This window comes from Neopsephotus bourkii, unplaced genomic scaffold (genome assembly GCF_033783945.1).
Source record: "Neopsephotus bourkii isolate Nb327-2 ecotype Australia unplaced genomic scaffold, CSIRO-AGI_Nbou_v1 NB_1292, whole genome shotgun sequence".
NCBI classification, from domain to species: Eukaryota; Metazoa; Chordata; class Aves; order Psittaciformes; family Psittacidae; genus Neopsephotus; species Neopsephotus bourkii.
In genome coordinates this window covers 3,409,700-3,424,788 of record NW_026901776.1, presented here as the reverse complement: position 1 = coordinate 3,424,788, position 15,089 = coordinate 3,409,700, and the positions used below count along the sequence as shown (strand labels likewise).

The 15,089-nt window shown below is 41.6% G+C and overlaps 1 protein-coding gene across 2 annotated transcripts; it reads left to right on the top strand.

The window, feature by feature from the left end:
* The first annotated feature begins 8,950 nt into the window (after positions 1-8,950).
* LOC133218893 (uncharacterized) lies at positions 8,951-13,052 on the top strand. Of its 2 annotated transcripts, none has more exons than XM_061365749.1 (2): positions 8,951-9,145; positions 11,522-13,052. In XM_061365749.1, the coding sequence occupies exon 2, from the start codon at positions 11,562-11,564 to the stop codon at positions 12,519-12,521; it is 960 nt and encodes a 319-aa protein (XP_061221733.1). In that variant the 5' UTR covers positions 8,951-9,145; positions 11,522-11,561; the 3' UTR covers positions 12,522-13,052. The 2 variants fall into 2 exon arrangements, with proteins under 2 accessions (XP_061221733.1, XP_061221732.1); XM_061365748.1 differs by lacking the exon at positions 8,951-9,145 and adding an exon at positions 9,700-9,859.
* The last annotated feature ends 2,037 nt before the right edge of the window (positions 13,053-15,089 follow it).

The window sequence follows — 15,089 nt, the reverse complement described above, 5'->3', positions numbered from 1 at the left end:
CTGCCCCGAGCGGCACGTACTGACACACCCGGAGCTATACCCGTCCCAGGGAGGGCCTAAGGCAGCTCTCCCTGCTACCCCCCCCCCCAAGGGGACACTGTCCGGGGAGCAGGGAAACCAGTGCTGAGGGGAGCGGGAGCGCGACCGCCGACCTCCAAGCGCCACCCGACAGTACCTCGCTGAGGAAGGAGTGAGGGCCTGCACCGCACCACGCCGCTCCGCTCCGCTCAGCCGTGCCGCTCGGAAGCTGCCTACGATTTTCAAGCAGCCCGCGCTCAGGGAGCTGGCCCCGCCCCTGCAGCGAACTACAACTCCCAGCGTGCTCCGCGCGGGAGAGGCCCTGACTGGCATGGCGCGAACTCCTAAGGTGAACCCGCCCGGTCCGGCCTTTGGGGTACCGCGGACATCGGAGAAGAGGCGGGAAGGAGAGAAAAAGGAGAGCGGTGTGATCTGGGCATTTAGGTCCGTGGCCAAGCTGACCCTGAGCTCCTGGTCATTTAGGATTCGTTCCCCTGCTGGGTACGGGGAGATCTCTGGAGCCTGCTGCTCATTTAAAACCGGGCTTGAAAGATTCAGGGCTTGTAGGACAGCTGCAAATGCTGAGAAAACAGGCTCTGATGTTGAAGGGTAAGCCATGAAATTTGCCTCTGGTAAAGGAAGTGCGGCTACTTTAAGCATCTAAAGAGATCTTAAAGCTCATCTGGTTAGAACCTGCCTGCCATGGGCAGGGACACCTTCCACTAGAGCAGGTTGCTCAAAGCCCTGTCCAACTTGAACACTGCCAGGGATGGGGCAGCCACAGCTTCTTTGGGCAACCTGTGCTAGTGCCTCACCACTCTTACAGGGAAGAATTTCATCCTAATGGCTCACCTAAATCTACCCTTTTTCAGTTTAAAACAGTTCTCCTTGTATTGTTACATGCCCATGTAAAAAGTCCCTCTCCAGACTAGGATGACAAGGGACTCTGCAGTGCCAACCTTAATTTCTTCTTTCACACATGCTGGAACCTCAAATAATCTCAGATTGATTTTACTCCTGATGTTTGTTGTCCTCATACATTGCTAAAACGAAAAATGCAGTGTAGAAACTAAAGAATGGGGAGAGAATTGGAAAAAATGAGAGACTACGCATGGAATACTTAATTATGCCATTTTCCTCTGCACTCATAAAAGCATGCATGTCTGCTTCATTTGTTGAGCTAGTACTTAGATAAGACTGGAATTAATACAGGGTACATGCACGTTTCCAGCCGCAGGTAATGAGATCACTGGACTAGAATTTTGCCAACACTAAAGAATAATCAGTGCACTGGAGCAGGTGTTTTTATTCACTGATTTTCTCAAATTAAAAAAGAAAGCATGATGTTTGACTGCTTTCTTAAGCTGCTCCTAGTGAAGGTCTGGTGATAAAATCCTGATTAGGGGTCGTGTCTCTATGAAGAAAGTATGAGCAATTATGATATCTTCTTGGAATGGAGGAAATGCATTAAATGAAGAGGAATCAAATGTAATACTTCGTTTGAGATTTCACAGAGTTTAAATATCTGGTATGTTTGTAATTATAAACAGGAAATGACTTATTTCTATGATTAAAGTTTTCCATTCCTGAGCAACATGGTTGTACATGCCCTTCCAGGCCTCATGGAATAGCATAAATGCCATAAATAGCATAAATAAATTTTGCATAAATGCAATAAGTGGTATAAAAGTAATAGCATAAATTCACTTGAGTATCTTGAAGAGCTTTCCTTCCCTCCCCCACCCCTGCCTGTTTCCTACACAGTCAGGAACTATCGGATGGGCTTATCCTTGTGTGACATGACTGCTGTATCCTGATGAGATCTTGCTGTCACTCCAGAAGGCACAGCCAGAACACGGAAATGAAGAAAACAGCCCTCCAGCAGAGGACTGGTCAGGGCACACAGTGACATCTCCCACATCAAGACCAGTGCCACATTTGCCACAACACAAGCCATCTGAGATGTTAGTACTGCAGCTCCACTGCAAGGATTTCAAGTCATGAGTGAAAATTAGATTGTCTGGAGTAAAACGATCAACAGTTGAGAAGATTTGAGTTTGAGATATGTCATAGGGCTTCTTTTTCTTGTTAGTTAACAAAAAGGTATGCTTAGATTAAAATTTGCAGTGAGAAATATATCTGAGCTTTCCATTTTGAAGCCTATAGTTCTGACTCAGTCAGCAAGGCAGAAAAACAATGTTTCCAGACAGTGGACAGCAAGGCCCAAATTCAATGCACTTTGGAAAAAGCACATCTGAATTACAGCTCCTTAAGAACATTGTTTGTGCACTGAGAAATGCATAGAAATAATCTGGCCATGGTAACAGCACAAGATGTTCTAAAGCTGAAAATATTGATTAAATTTCTTTTTGCTGATTCTTCTTTTCACTCCATGATTCTGTCTGTATTTGATATGCTCTGAAAGTTTAAATTCAATTGCAACTAGAATTCCATTTGGATTAGGGTCTCTTAAGAATATGTTCTTATATAAATTCTGACATTTCTTTTTCCTTCGAACTTCTGTGTTAATGGGAAGAACAATAATCAAGGTAGACAATATATCTATATCTTTCAAAATGTCAAGAGCAATTCAATTAAATCTACTTTTGATTTTTTCCTCAAGATTACATTAAAAATGGTCATAAGGTGAACCTCAGAGTCAGAAGCACTGAAGCCAAGAAACTTGCATTGAAAGAAGCCAGAGATCCAGAATTCTTGCTCATCTCAGATTTTCCTCTTTGATTCCTTAAATGTGAAAGGGTGGCTATCTTGGAGCTGAAGAGTTAGCATGATATTTCAACATTCAGTTTGTTACAAGTATCTTCAGCCTGACTATCTATAACCGACTTTCATTACATCCCATAACTTATACAAAGGCTTTGCTGGTTTCAGTAGAACTGTCTTGACTTAAAATGGCTAAAGATACTGGTCTTTAAACTCAACAGTGTCTCTTGGAAGGAAGTAGTCAGAGGATAATACTTTGGTGAGTGATTCCTTTAAAGAATACTGTAGTATTGCAGTTTTATTTCTCATAGGTACTACAGGAAACTGAAGAGTATCAATGGGTTGTGGTTGTCTACAAGACTTATAATAATATATATAATAATTTCCTTTCACAGGTAGCTCGTGTATCTGGAGAACTTGCTAGGACTAGAAATTACTACGCCAAATTCCTGTTGTGTGTTTTTTATTTCCTTGGCTAGTTTTGTAATAGTGACTGGAAGAACACATTTCAAACAGGCATGGAAATAGAAAGTGTAGCAGGAACATTTTTGTTTCCTTTACAGTTGTTTTGTTTCATGTAATAAGAAAGAAGAGCTATAGATTACAGCCTCGTTGACGCCCAATGGAAATTTAAGATAGGTCCCCAAGATAAGTGTGCTAAAGTACCTTGAGAAGTGCTTCTTTCTCAACACTGACTATAGAGAGGAAATGGGATCACTAGGCTGGATGCAGACAACTAATCTTTTCACAGCCAAGGTCAAGCAAAATTAATTTTGTCCTCACTGTGCACCACAACGGACAAGGACATCTTACAGATTTTCAGTAAACTTCCTTCCCTACATTGCCTGGCACTGCTGGAATTGTTTTCACAAGGTTGATTAAAATACTTGGAATGAAAATAGGCACTTTGCAGAAGCTTTCAACCAGCTCTGGTGACATCTGATCAGGTGTCTGATTTATACTAGTTTTTCAAAAAATTCAGTGAATTCCTTATTATTGCTATTGTATTGTCTTTACTGCATAATAATTTGATCACTTTTATTTCAGAAAGTCTGGCTGCCAGTTAGTTGGACTATTCAATAAGTATGTATGAAAAGAAATTCAATCTCTCTCTGATAGCAGTATTACATTTACTGCACCCTTCATCTGCCTTTTATTAAAATTTCCATATTTTCACACTTTTTTTTTTTTTTAGCTTAGCTAAGAAGCCAGGCCTTAATAGCACAAACAAACAAACTCATGTACACACTTCTACACATTCGAGAGAAGTCTAGAGGAAGACATTCTTAAAGCTGTATTTAGTAGCAGAGGAAGTATTTTTAAAAGCTCCTCATTTATGAGGCAAATATTGTTAGTAAAGTCATTAAAACCCCAGATTATCCAGTTAATACTTCAACTGCCATCTGCTTCAGTAAAACCAGGCCAAAACCATGATTTATGTGAAAGGTATCTCATCAACAGAAATACTAGTGAGAGGATGTAGGTTTGGTAGAAGATTTGTATTTTTTGATTAATAAGTGGTTCCATGAGAGATATGCTGAGCAACAATCACTCTAATGTGCAAGAATATTAGCTGACAGTTAATTGCTGTCAGTTACTGAAAAACATCCTTGCTAAGCTCAGCTTTTTTAGCTGTATTTATCTGACTGTGTGTACTAAGTGTGTCATGGTTTAAACCCAGCTGGCAACTCAGTACTATGCAGCTGCTCACAAACCATCCTCTGCCCCTCACCCTGGGCTGTATGGGGAGGAGAATCAAAAGAATGTAAACTCCACAGGTTGAGATAAGAACCGTTTAATAACTGCTACTTCCACTGCTAATGATGGTGATGATAAGGGAAGTAACAAGGGGAGAGAATATAAAACTAAAAGGGGAAAGGAAAAAACAAAATAAACACAGGTGATGCACAACACAATTGCTTAGTACCTTCTGACAGTTACACAGCCTAACCAGAGCCAGGATTGGTGCCTTCCGAGTAACTCCCCCAGGTTTATATACTGGGCATGACGTGCTGTGGTATGGAATACACCTTTGGCTGGTTTGGGTCAGGTGTCCTGTCTCCGCTTCCTCCTGGCTTCTTGTACCCCTTCAGACCAGCAGAGCATGAGAGACTGAAAAGTCCTTGATCAGGGTAAGCACTACTCAGCGACAACTAAAACGTCAGTGTGTTATCAGCATTATTCTCAAATTAAGTCTAAAACACAGCACTGCACCTGCTACTAGGAAGAAAATTAGCTCCATTCCAGCCAAAACTCAAGTAGTCTAAAAAGGGATCATACATATGTCAAAGAAGTTAAAGCAGATGACCAACTGCAACAGAATGAAACAAGCCATGGAAGCTCCAGATCAATAGTATGGATTACCACAATGATTCAGTAGCCAATCTAGTTTCCAGAGTGATAAGCAGTGTGTAACACATCTATTTTAGTTCTTGTTATTAACTAGCTGGCTGATTCACCAGCCATGTTGTTTTACATTGGAGAACAACAATTTCCAGGAAAGCAGAAAAGTCAATGCCTGAGGCAGTCTGTGTGTCAGCCATCTCAATCTAATCTGTTCCTCTTTGTCGGCAGATTCAGATCCTTACACAAGCTCAATAAAGTGCCTTACAATGATAGGTTGGTTGTGCTCTGTTATGGATGTACTGAACACAAGTTAAAATGCCGCCTTCCTTGGTCTTTACAATACAGAAGAGGCATAAAAGAGTTATATTTCAAATTTCTATTTACCTTCATAGAAAACTTTTCTTGTACACATTGTCAATATGAGGATGTATGAGCCACAGATATGACACTCAGTCACTGTCTCTGAAACTTTAGATGCTGACTGCATTCATTTTCACTACCTGTATAGACACAACATTTTAACGATGAGAAATGCTGTCTTGCTACTCACCACAGGTTTGTCAGTGCTAAGGCAAGGATGTATAGGAGAACTAAGCCAAGGAATACAATCCCAAATCCAAGCAAAACCCCACTGAAGCTTGCAAGACTTTTGTTGAAACACGATGAAGTAGCTCAGGGGATAGAGGAGATTTTTGCTGCTTTTTTTTTTTTTTTAATTCATCATATATGTATCACCAGAAAGCATTTTCATCAGTTCATAAGCAACAATCCAAGTATGTGTCTTTGCAGCAACAGTTTGCAATTACAGCAAATGGGTACATGCATGCAGGAATATTACCTGTAACATTCATAAAATCTTCCAGGCTGGTGAATGAAGTTGCTAAGCCACTGGCCATCATATTTGAAAAATCATGGCAGTCAGGTGAAGTTCCCGACGACTGGAAAAAGGGAAATATAACCCCCATTTTCAAGAAGGGGAAAATGGATGACCCGGGGAATTACAGACCAGTCAGTCTCACCTCTGTGCCTGGCAAAATCTTGGGGCAGATTCTCCTGGAAGGCATGCTAAGGCACATGAAAAACAACAAGGTGCTTGGTGACAGCCAGCATGGCTTCACTAAGGGGAAACCCTGCCTGACCAATTTGGTGGCCTTCTATGATGGGGCTACAGAACTGATGGACAGCGGTAAAGCAGTTGATGTCATCTACCTGGATTTGTGTAAAGCATTCGACACTGTCCCACATGACATCCTTGTCTCTAAATTGGAGAGACATCAATTTGATGGATGGACCACTCGGTGGATAAAGAACTGGCTGGATGGCCTCACACAAAGAGTTGTAGTCAATGGCTCAATGTCTGGCTGGAGAGCAGTAACGAGTGGTGTCCCACAGGGATCGGTGTTGGGACCGGTCTTGTTCAACATCTTTGTGGGTGAGACAGGACACCTGACCCAAACTGACCAAAGAGGTATTCCATACCACAGCACGTCATGCCCAGGATGTAACTGGGAGTTAGCCGGAAGGCGGGGACTGCAGGGTTGGAGGAGGTATCGGTCGTGCTTGATCAGCTGGGGGCATTATGTCCTGGTATGGGTGTTTATTCTCTTCCCTTGTTATTTCTTTATCATTACTATTATTGGTGAGCAGTAGTGATTGTGTTATACCTTAGTTACTAAACTGTTCTTATCTCAACCCTGGGAGTTGCATTCTTTGATTCCCCGTCCCCCAGGAGTAAGGGGAGGGCAAGAAACGGGGGGGAGTGGGTAACAAGCTGTCTGGTTGGGTTAAACCACGACACATGGACACTGCGATTGAGTGTGCCCTCAGCAAGTTTGCGTGACACCAAGCTGTGTGGTTCAGTTGATACGCTGGAGGGAAGGAATGCCATCCAGAGGGACCTTGACACGCTTGTGAGGTGGGCTGATGCCAACCTCATGAAGTTTAACCATGCCAAGTGCAAGGTCCTACACCTGGGTCAGAGCAATCCCAGGCACAGCTACAGGCTGGGCAGAGAAGAGATTCAGAGCAGCCCTGTGGAGAAGGACTTGGGGGTGCTGGTCGATGAGAAAATGAACATGAGCCAGCTTCAGTGTGCGCTTGCAGCCCAGAAAGCCAACCGTATCCTGGGCTGCATCAAAAGGAGCGTGACCAGCAGGTCAAAGGAGGTGATCCTGCTCCTCTACTCTGCTCTCGTGAGACCTCACTTGGAGTATTGTGTGCAGTTCTGGTGTCCTCAACATAAAAGGACATGGAACTGTTGGAACAAGTCCAGAGGAGGGCCACGAGGATGATCAGGGGACTGGAGCACCTCCCGTATGAAGACAGGCTGAGAAAGTTGGGACTGTTCAGCCTGGAGAAGGCTGTGTGGAGACCTCATAGCAGCCTTCCAATATCTGAAGGGGGCCTATAAGGATGCTGGGGAGGGACTCTTCATTAGGGACTGTAGTGATAGGACAAGGGATAATGGGTTAAAACTTAAACAGGGGAAGTTTAAATTGGATTTAAGGAGGAAATTCTTTCCTGTTAGGGTGGTGAGGCACTAGAATAGGTTGTCCAGGGAGGTTGGGAATGCTCCATCCCTGGCAGTGTTCAAGGCCAGGTTGGACGAGTGCCTGGGTGATATGGTTTAGAGCGAGGTGTCCCTGCCCATGGCAGGGGGGTTGGAACCTAATGATCTTAAGGTCCTTTCCAACCCTAATTATTCTATGATTCTATGATTCCATTGTTTCCAGAGGCACTAGAATGCTAACCCCTGTCTCTTCATGTAACGGCCCAACAATTGTATTTTTTTTATGGTGGTGTGTAAATGACTTAATTTTTAGAAGAAACTTCCATTTGCAAAACCAAAACATAGAAGTAATTTAATATTTTGCACAACTGTCTGTAGAAGCTTAGAGGAACCTGGTTCATTATTTACTCTACAATGAGAAGCCTGAAAGAAGATGTGGAAAAGAAGTGCATTTTGCTGATTTGTTCTTTAAGAAAATACTGAAAAGTACCGACAGTACATCCAGTTATCACAGCCAAGAGACAACTGGTTAACTGTGGTTCTTCACTCATTAGAACTGATACATAATGAGAAGTAGAATGGGATCAGTCAGCAACATGTAGCTGTGAGTTGCTGCACATCAGTAACAACGTGAGAACACCAGGAAAAGAGATAGTACTATGCTGGGTCATGGATGCAAAACTGAATCAGCATCATGGAAGACTCCTGCATTGAAGCCTACTTGGTTGATTCACTGTGAAAAACAAAACACCAGCAATCTGTCTATCTTTTTCTACATTTCTTCATTTATTTTCTACATTTCTTTATGCCTCCGTGTTTTCTTATTATAAATTGACGTATTTCCTCCTTTCTTCATGTTGAGATCCTTCTGCTTCCAGTATTCCAAAGGACATCCCTGTCCCCACCCTGCCAATCTGTCTTTTTGTCTTTATCTTTCAGCTCAGGGGACTTCAGTTTGCCATCTCCAGTTGTTTCCATTCTTTTCTCTGCCAGGCATACCTTGGATTGATTCTGAGTGCAGAAAATGTATTTTCTCAGAACAGATGGCTTTAAATGTATAGATGAGTGTGCACAAACCCGGATGTATCCTATCACCTTTCCTACGGTGAAGTCTCATAAAAATTCCTAGGCTTCCTCCAAAAGACCCCAAAAATTAAACCAGAATTATGCCATTAAACCTCAAAACCCTCTTAATTACAAGTTTTGCCACCTTTACTGATGATACTGACTATTCCGAGCTTTCCCTTGGTGTGTGCTTGCAGGTTTGGGTGTTTTTTTGGTATCCATAAACATATGTCAGTATAGAGAACAAAAGCACATTAAGCTTCTAGTATACCAGTGTATGTTTTTTTCCCTTTTGTGATCCTTTGTTGTGAAATGATACATCCGGATGCAGCTGAAGCCCCTGTGCCACGTAGCTGCATGACTCAACCTGGCCTCTAGAGACCTCTGGAACAGAGGAAGCCCCAGCTGAAGCAAAGCACCACGGTCATTCCAGTTTCACTTTTGAAGGTGTAGAGGCAGGAACAACTCTCCCTTTCTTTATAGGTAAGCCTTCAAACTAGTCCCACAGTGATTGCTACCAGTTTAAAATAGCGTGGATTTTTTTTAACCTCATGATAAGTTTAGCTATGATCAACAGAGAGCTTGGAGCATGTTATTTTGTTCCTTATGCACGTGGACTTCCACCATTGTGCTGAAGAAGACAAACAGGTACATTTTCTAGCATATTCCTCCTAGCTGCATATGCTTCTGTGCTTCTCTGAACAGCATCCCTTTGAGTTAAAATCCTTTGGAAAGGTGTGTGCTTTGCTATGATGAAGTCCAAAATAACAGTTCCAGCCTGTATTACTGTGACTTCACATTTTAGTGCTGCAGCCCCTGGATGTCGTCCAGAAAAGCAGTCAGGGGTCATAAAGGTCCTCCAGGCTCTCCAAGTCTGCCCAGAGCCTGAGCTATGCTGAGGCAACTTTCTTCCAGTTTGGGAATTATATAGAGCGAGCTCTCTACATACCTTTAAGGGCTGATCTAGTAGTGTTAACAGCTTGATTCAATCATTAACAAGAAATTGCAAAAGGACAAGCAAGCAGCCGCAGATGATAACAGTTTGGCAGGGGGTGGGAAAGGAACAGCTGTGTCATCCTATTTAAGATGAGAGCCTGAAGCAAAGGAAATCCAAGTTCTTCTGGGGCAGGTGAGCAGTGCCTGGGAGTTGTTGCTGTTGATTTATTTAACTTGGTGCTGGGCCTCGCTACACCTCAGGTAAGCTATTCTTGCACTTTCACTCTGTATGTGCAGCCTCTTTTTCTGGTAAAAGGGGTTTTGAATGATGATTGAAAATATTATTTTCCCCAGTGTTACCAGTGCTTCTGGTAATGCAAACAGTGAACTAGTGGTTGAAGATCTGTGTCTCAAGGAAATCTGAGGAAGCGTGAACTATACAAGGACTTAGATAAAAACTTGCTTTTAGCTCAAGTAAAAGGACTTATTAACTGAAAGGTTAAAAAGAAATTTAAAAAAGCTGTTAATTATGCTCTGTAGGAAAACTGATAAGATTCTCAGGGATCTGAGTCAAGTTCAACTGTTTTGGTACTTTCAGCCCAGAAAGAAGAGAAGTAGACAGATGTTTGCTTTTCATATACAGGCTCCTCAGTGTGGATGAGCTCAGTGGGCAGCAGAGGTTATCGCTATAAAGCCAGCAGGATTCCCTCATAGTGGGAAAATAATATTTTGCTGCATTATTTAGGTGAAATTGCCCTTTCCTTTCCCAAGAGTAGGCACCTCCTGGGAGGGTGCTTCCATACTATATCCTGCCCTCTCAGTATTGCTGTCTGCTTTCACACACTCTCAGGCCAGATGCTATGGACAGATTCTTGCAGATCTTCTTTCTTATTCTGTCCATTGTCTGCTTCTCTTATCCTCTGCATCTCTGCAGGAAGCGTAATGATAGAGGCAGGACAGACAACAGGGCAGCCTGCCTCATCTTCAAATGAATCTGCTTACATACTCCTTGTCTGACTTATGTTGGGAGTTTTTATTTAGTCATGGAAGTGAAAAGTATCCTTTTTTTATTCTGCCCTTCACTGACTTGACTCACTCATTTTATATCCATTCAACGTAGTTACACTCAAGACACTGATATTTCTAAAGGTGTAATGTCTTCAAACCAGAAAGCACTGCCAGCATCTTGATGAATTCCAGCTTTCTGAAAAAAAGGCAGAGTTAGCAAAGGCTTAGAAACATCTTGGCTCCTTTGGAGAGAGTGGAGACTTAAAAACTAAAGAGAATAGAGTCACTCCTTAATGCACTCACTGGTAAGTATCTATAATGCTACCAAATTAGCTCAGCCTGGAGCACAGCTAGAGGTGGAGCTTTGTAGCACTCAGTTTTTATCAGTCTGCTCATTTTACATGAGCCCAGTGCTGGTCTGAGCTGACATAGCCTCTAGTTCCTGTAGTCATGTGGATAACAGACATTTCATACAGACCAATGAGACACATGTTCTAGCAAATTTTGTTAGAATGTTATTAAATTTCAGAGGTGAAAAAAAGGGAGACTTCAGTTGAAAAAAAGTTATTTCAAATATTTTGCTCAGATCTAGTGCTTTTCTGGGATCAGATAGAATGATCAAATAGAGTTTGTGCTTTCAGGGGAAATGAAGGAGGCCCAGTGATCTACCATTTCTCTCACCCCGTTATTCTGGGAGAATACTCTCTTTTGGAAACACTGCATCAGTTACATCTAGCCACACTAAGTGCTCTATTCCATTTCATTTCTCATATAAATACTTTTCTTCTTTGTGCCACAGGGAACAAAATTAAAATAGGTTAATCAGTAACCAATGAGTCCAGCAGCAGCTGAACAGTCTCTCATATGCTCCCAGCTGTGAGTAATCTAAACCCTTTCTCTTTTTCTATTATGTAGGTACTGATATATTCCATACTGCTGAGTCTTCCAGCAGCAAATGAAGAATATGTACATGTTCCTCCTTTCCACTTTATATTTGCTTTTGAAATCCACTGGCACCAAAGAGCTTATATTTGGTCATAATAATTTCACAGAATATCAAGTAGGCAACATGAACCTGATTCTCTCTGTCCCACATGGTGGGTCAATGGAACCCAAAGACATCCCTGATCGAGAAGCTGCTTGTTGGGATGCAAAGACATCCTCTTGCATTTACTCTCATGAGTGTCCTCCTGGAAGTATCCAAAGTTACAAGAAATGCAAAGTGTCTACCAACCAAGACAGGTATACTATAGAGGTCGCTCAAGCTCTTGCTGAAGAAATCAACAACATTACTGGTGGCTTCTTCCCACATATCATTATAAACCACCTTCAGAGATTCAAGATGGATGCTAACAGGGTGAAGGAAGAAGCCTGCTTTGGAATTCCCCAAGCAGAACAGGCATGGGAGGAATACATGGGATTTTTGACCACTGCAAAAAGACAGATGACAGAGGGCCTGATTCTGGATATCCATGGACAAGCACATCCTGAACAGTGGATAGAATTAGGTTACACTCTTTCAAAAACTTCTCTTAACTCAGGGGACTTTTCTGCGTCATGTTCCTCAATTAGCCATCTGGCCAGTCAACTAGTCAATGTGTCTTCTCAGACTTTGGTTGCAGGGAACAGAAGTTTGGGTAAATATATTGAAGAACAAGATAACAGTTATGTCTGTGTGCCTTCTCCATCCAATCCTAGCCCAAATAATGGGAGCTATTATAGTGGGGGATACATAACAAAGACTTTTGGTTCCCGTAGCTCTGGCACTGTTGATGCCATTCAGCTTGAACTACCCCAGTGGGTGAGATCAGCTGAAGAACGTCCCAGATTTTGTAAAGCACTAGCAAGGGCTGTAATGAAATTCTGGCAAACTAACTATTGCAGCCAGCACAACCGTGAATTTCTGTTGTGCTGAAAGGTGCTACCCTTTAAAGATGGCTTTCCATAATACAATAATGATCTGAAACAATAGAAAAGCTGATACACTTGGAACATTTAGGCCTGTAATATAATTGTGGGTGATGGTGGAAAGAAACTAACTTGCAAAGGAATACAGAGACATCTACATAAAGCAAATCCACAGCTAATACAAATAAGCCCATTAATACACAGCTTTCTACTACATCCAGCATTGAAAAAACGTCTTGAAAATGAGTGGGTATATTTGGAAGTATCACTTGTTTGGTATGCTGCTCTGTGCCTAACTTCTTTCCAATAGCATTCTCTAGCACACAATAAACAACTGTTCTTATAATTGAATTCTGTGCAGTGTCTTAGTAGATGGGATGTTCAAAGAAATGAAGCACCTCTGCTTTTCTTATGATGCTTAAGACAATAGGACTGTCTTGTGTAATATGTTTTGGGCTGGGACCTGTTTCCATTTGGTGTTTATAAAGCCCTAGGAGTTGGAACTCTTCAGGTAAACAGTAACACTGAGCAATGACACCCAGTCTGAACTACTTCAGGTTTTGTTAATTTAATGAATTATGAAAAAATCTCTGAGAGCATTACAGTGCTAAAATCTTTTCACAGTTTAAATAGCACAACAGTAAGGTGTTATCTTTAGCAGCCTTCCATCCAGTTACAACATATTGTGTATTTTTTGACAGTTATACTTACAGCATGCTTCCCTTCTGAGAGCTGGTCCATTGATTTCATACAGCATAGGATTAAACACCTGATTGCTACTGGGAATAGTATTGCATTGTGGATGGGCTGTTCTCCACTATGGAGAATATAGTGGCATAAATAGATGTGAGTCTGTTTATGCTACAGTAGACAAATCAGCTTTTGGAAAACATGGGCAATCAATAGGGAAAACCAAAAGGAGCAGACAGGAAGACTGAAAAGAGTAAAATTCATAAATTAAGAGTTTATGAAATCCTGTCAGTGCTAAAGGTTTGGTAAAAATGAAAGAATGAGTTAATAGTTCTGAGTAAATAGTTCTGAGTAAGTAAACAGTCAATCAATTGAAGAGAAGCAGGATTTCTGCATCTTGCAGACACAGTAAAATACTTTAGTTCTAACTATAAATAGCGACAATATCAAAGAGAAAATCTTGCACGACTATAAAGCAGAACACATAAGAGCAATAGAAGAGGAGCTCTCTGAACCTGAACTGTTCACTTTTAATAATCTTTGAAGACTAGGCAATTTTCAGGTAACTCGAAGAGAGCTGATGTAGCTGTCTTTCAAAGGCAAATAGGACTCATGGAACTGCAGTGTGTTACCTTTCATATGCTAACTGCTAAATCATGGGTCAGATGAAGGGAACACAGATAGTAAATGAGGGATTACATTTTATCTGGCGACACTTGTTTTGTCAGACAAACTTGATTTGAGTTTTAATCACCAGGTTAATTGTGGTTATGTAGTGGGTTAACCCTGGCAGACACAAAGCACCCACCCAGTTGCTTGCTTGCTTGTCCCAGTGCGATGCAGGAGAAATTTAAAAGAGCAAAAATTAGAAATCTTGTGGGTTGAGATAGCGAGAGTTTAATAGGTGAAGCAAAGCTGCATTTGCAAACAAAATAAAGTACAGAATCCATCCACTACTTCCCATTAGCAGGCTGACGTTTAACCATTTCCTGGGAAGCAGGGCCTCAATGTGCATAACGGTTACATGGGAAGACAGGTACCATAACCACAAACATCTTGATTTGCTCCTCCATTCTGTAAACTCTTATTGCTGAGCAGGACATCATATGGAACATAATTAGGTTCACAGAAACCATATTTTTTTCCCCCAATATTGTAGGTAATAATGGCACTAGTTACAGGAATTACCTTAAATACTTAACACAGCAACACACTTGGCAATGATTCGTAGCTGTAGTGAAACAAAGGATGATAGAATATGTATTCTGTGACCTGTGTCATGTTGTGCCAGTGTCTGGGAATGCTGAAATGCCCGGAAGGATTCAGGGAATCATGACTGATAATGAATTGACTATGAGCTCAGCATGTAGTCTTCTGGTTTAGAAGGTGAAGATGCTCTCTGAAAGCATAAGCAAGGAATTAAGAGGTAGAAACAGCAGGGCATATTAACTCATTTTTGTGAATCTGATGTTTATCTGATTGTGAGTGTAAGATGGAGTTCTGTGGTGGAAAGGCTTAAAAAGCTACAGAAATCTGCCTTATAGTGACTCACAAAGCTCAAATTACAGTCAACTTTGCTACAAAGAGTAATTGTGAGGCTGACAGAGCCTGGGTAAAGGAGAATGCCATCTTTAATGGTGTCCTTAAATAGGGCTGTTTCTCATTATTTGAACCTGGTTCTCAATCTTTCTTCTGTCTTATCTCCACATGATTAACAGGGGAATCTAAATGAAGACATTTGACTAGGATACTGTGGCATATCTGTCCTACCTACAGAACATTCCATTATCTCTTTTCCTAGCTAAGGACACAAAAGTTCTTGAAATGAGAGAAAGGTTAGAGCAGTACCTCTGGAATAACATTTTGTGCTCTTCAGAGGAATCTA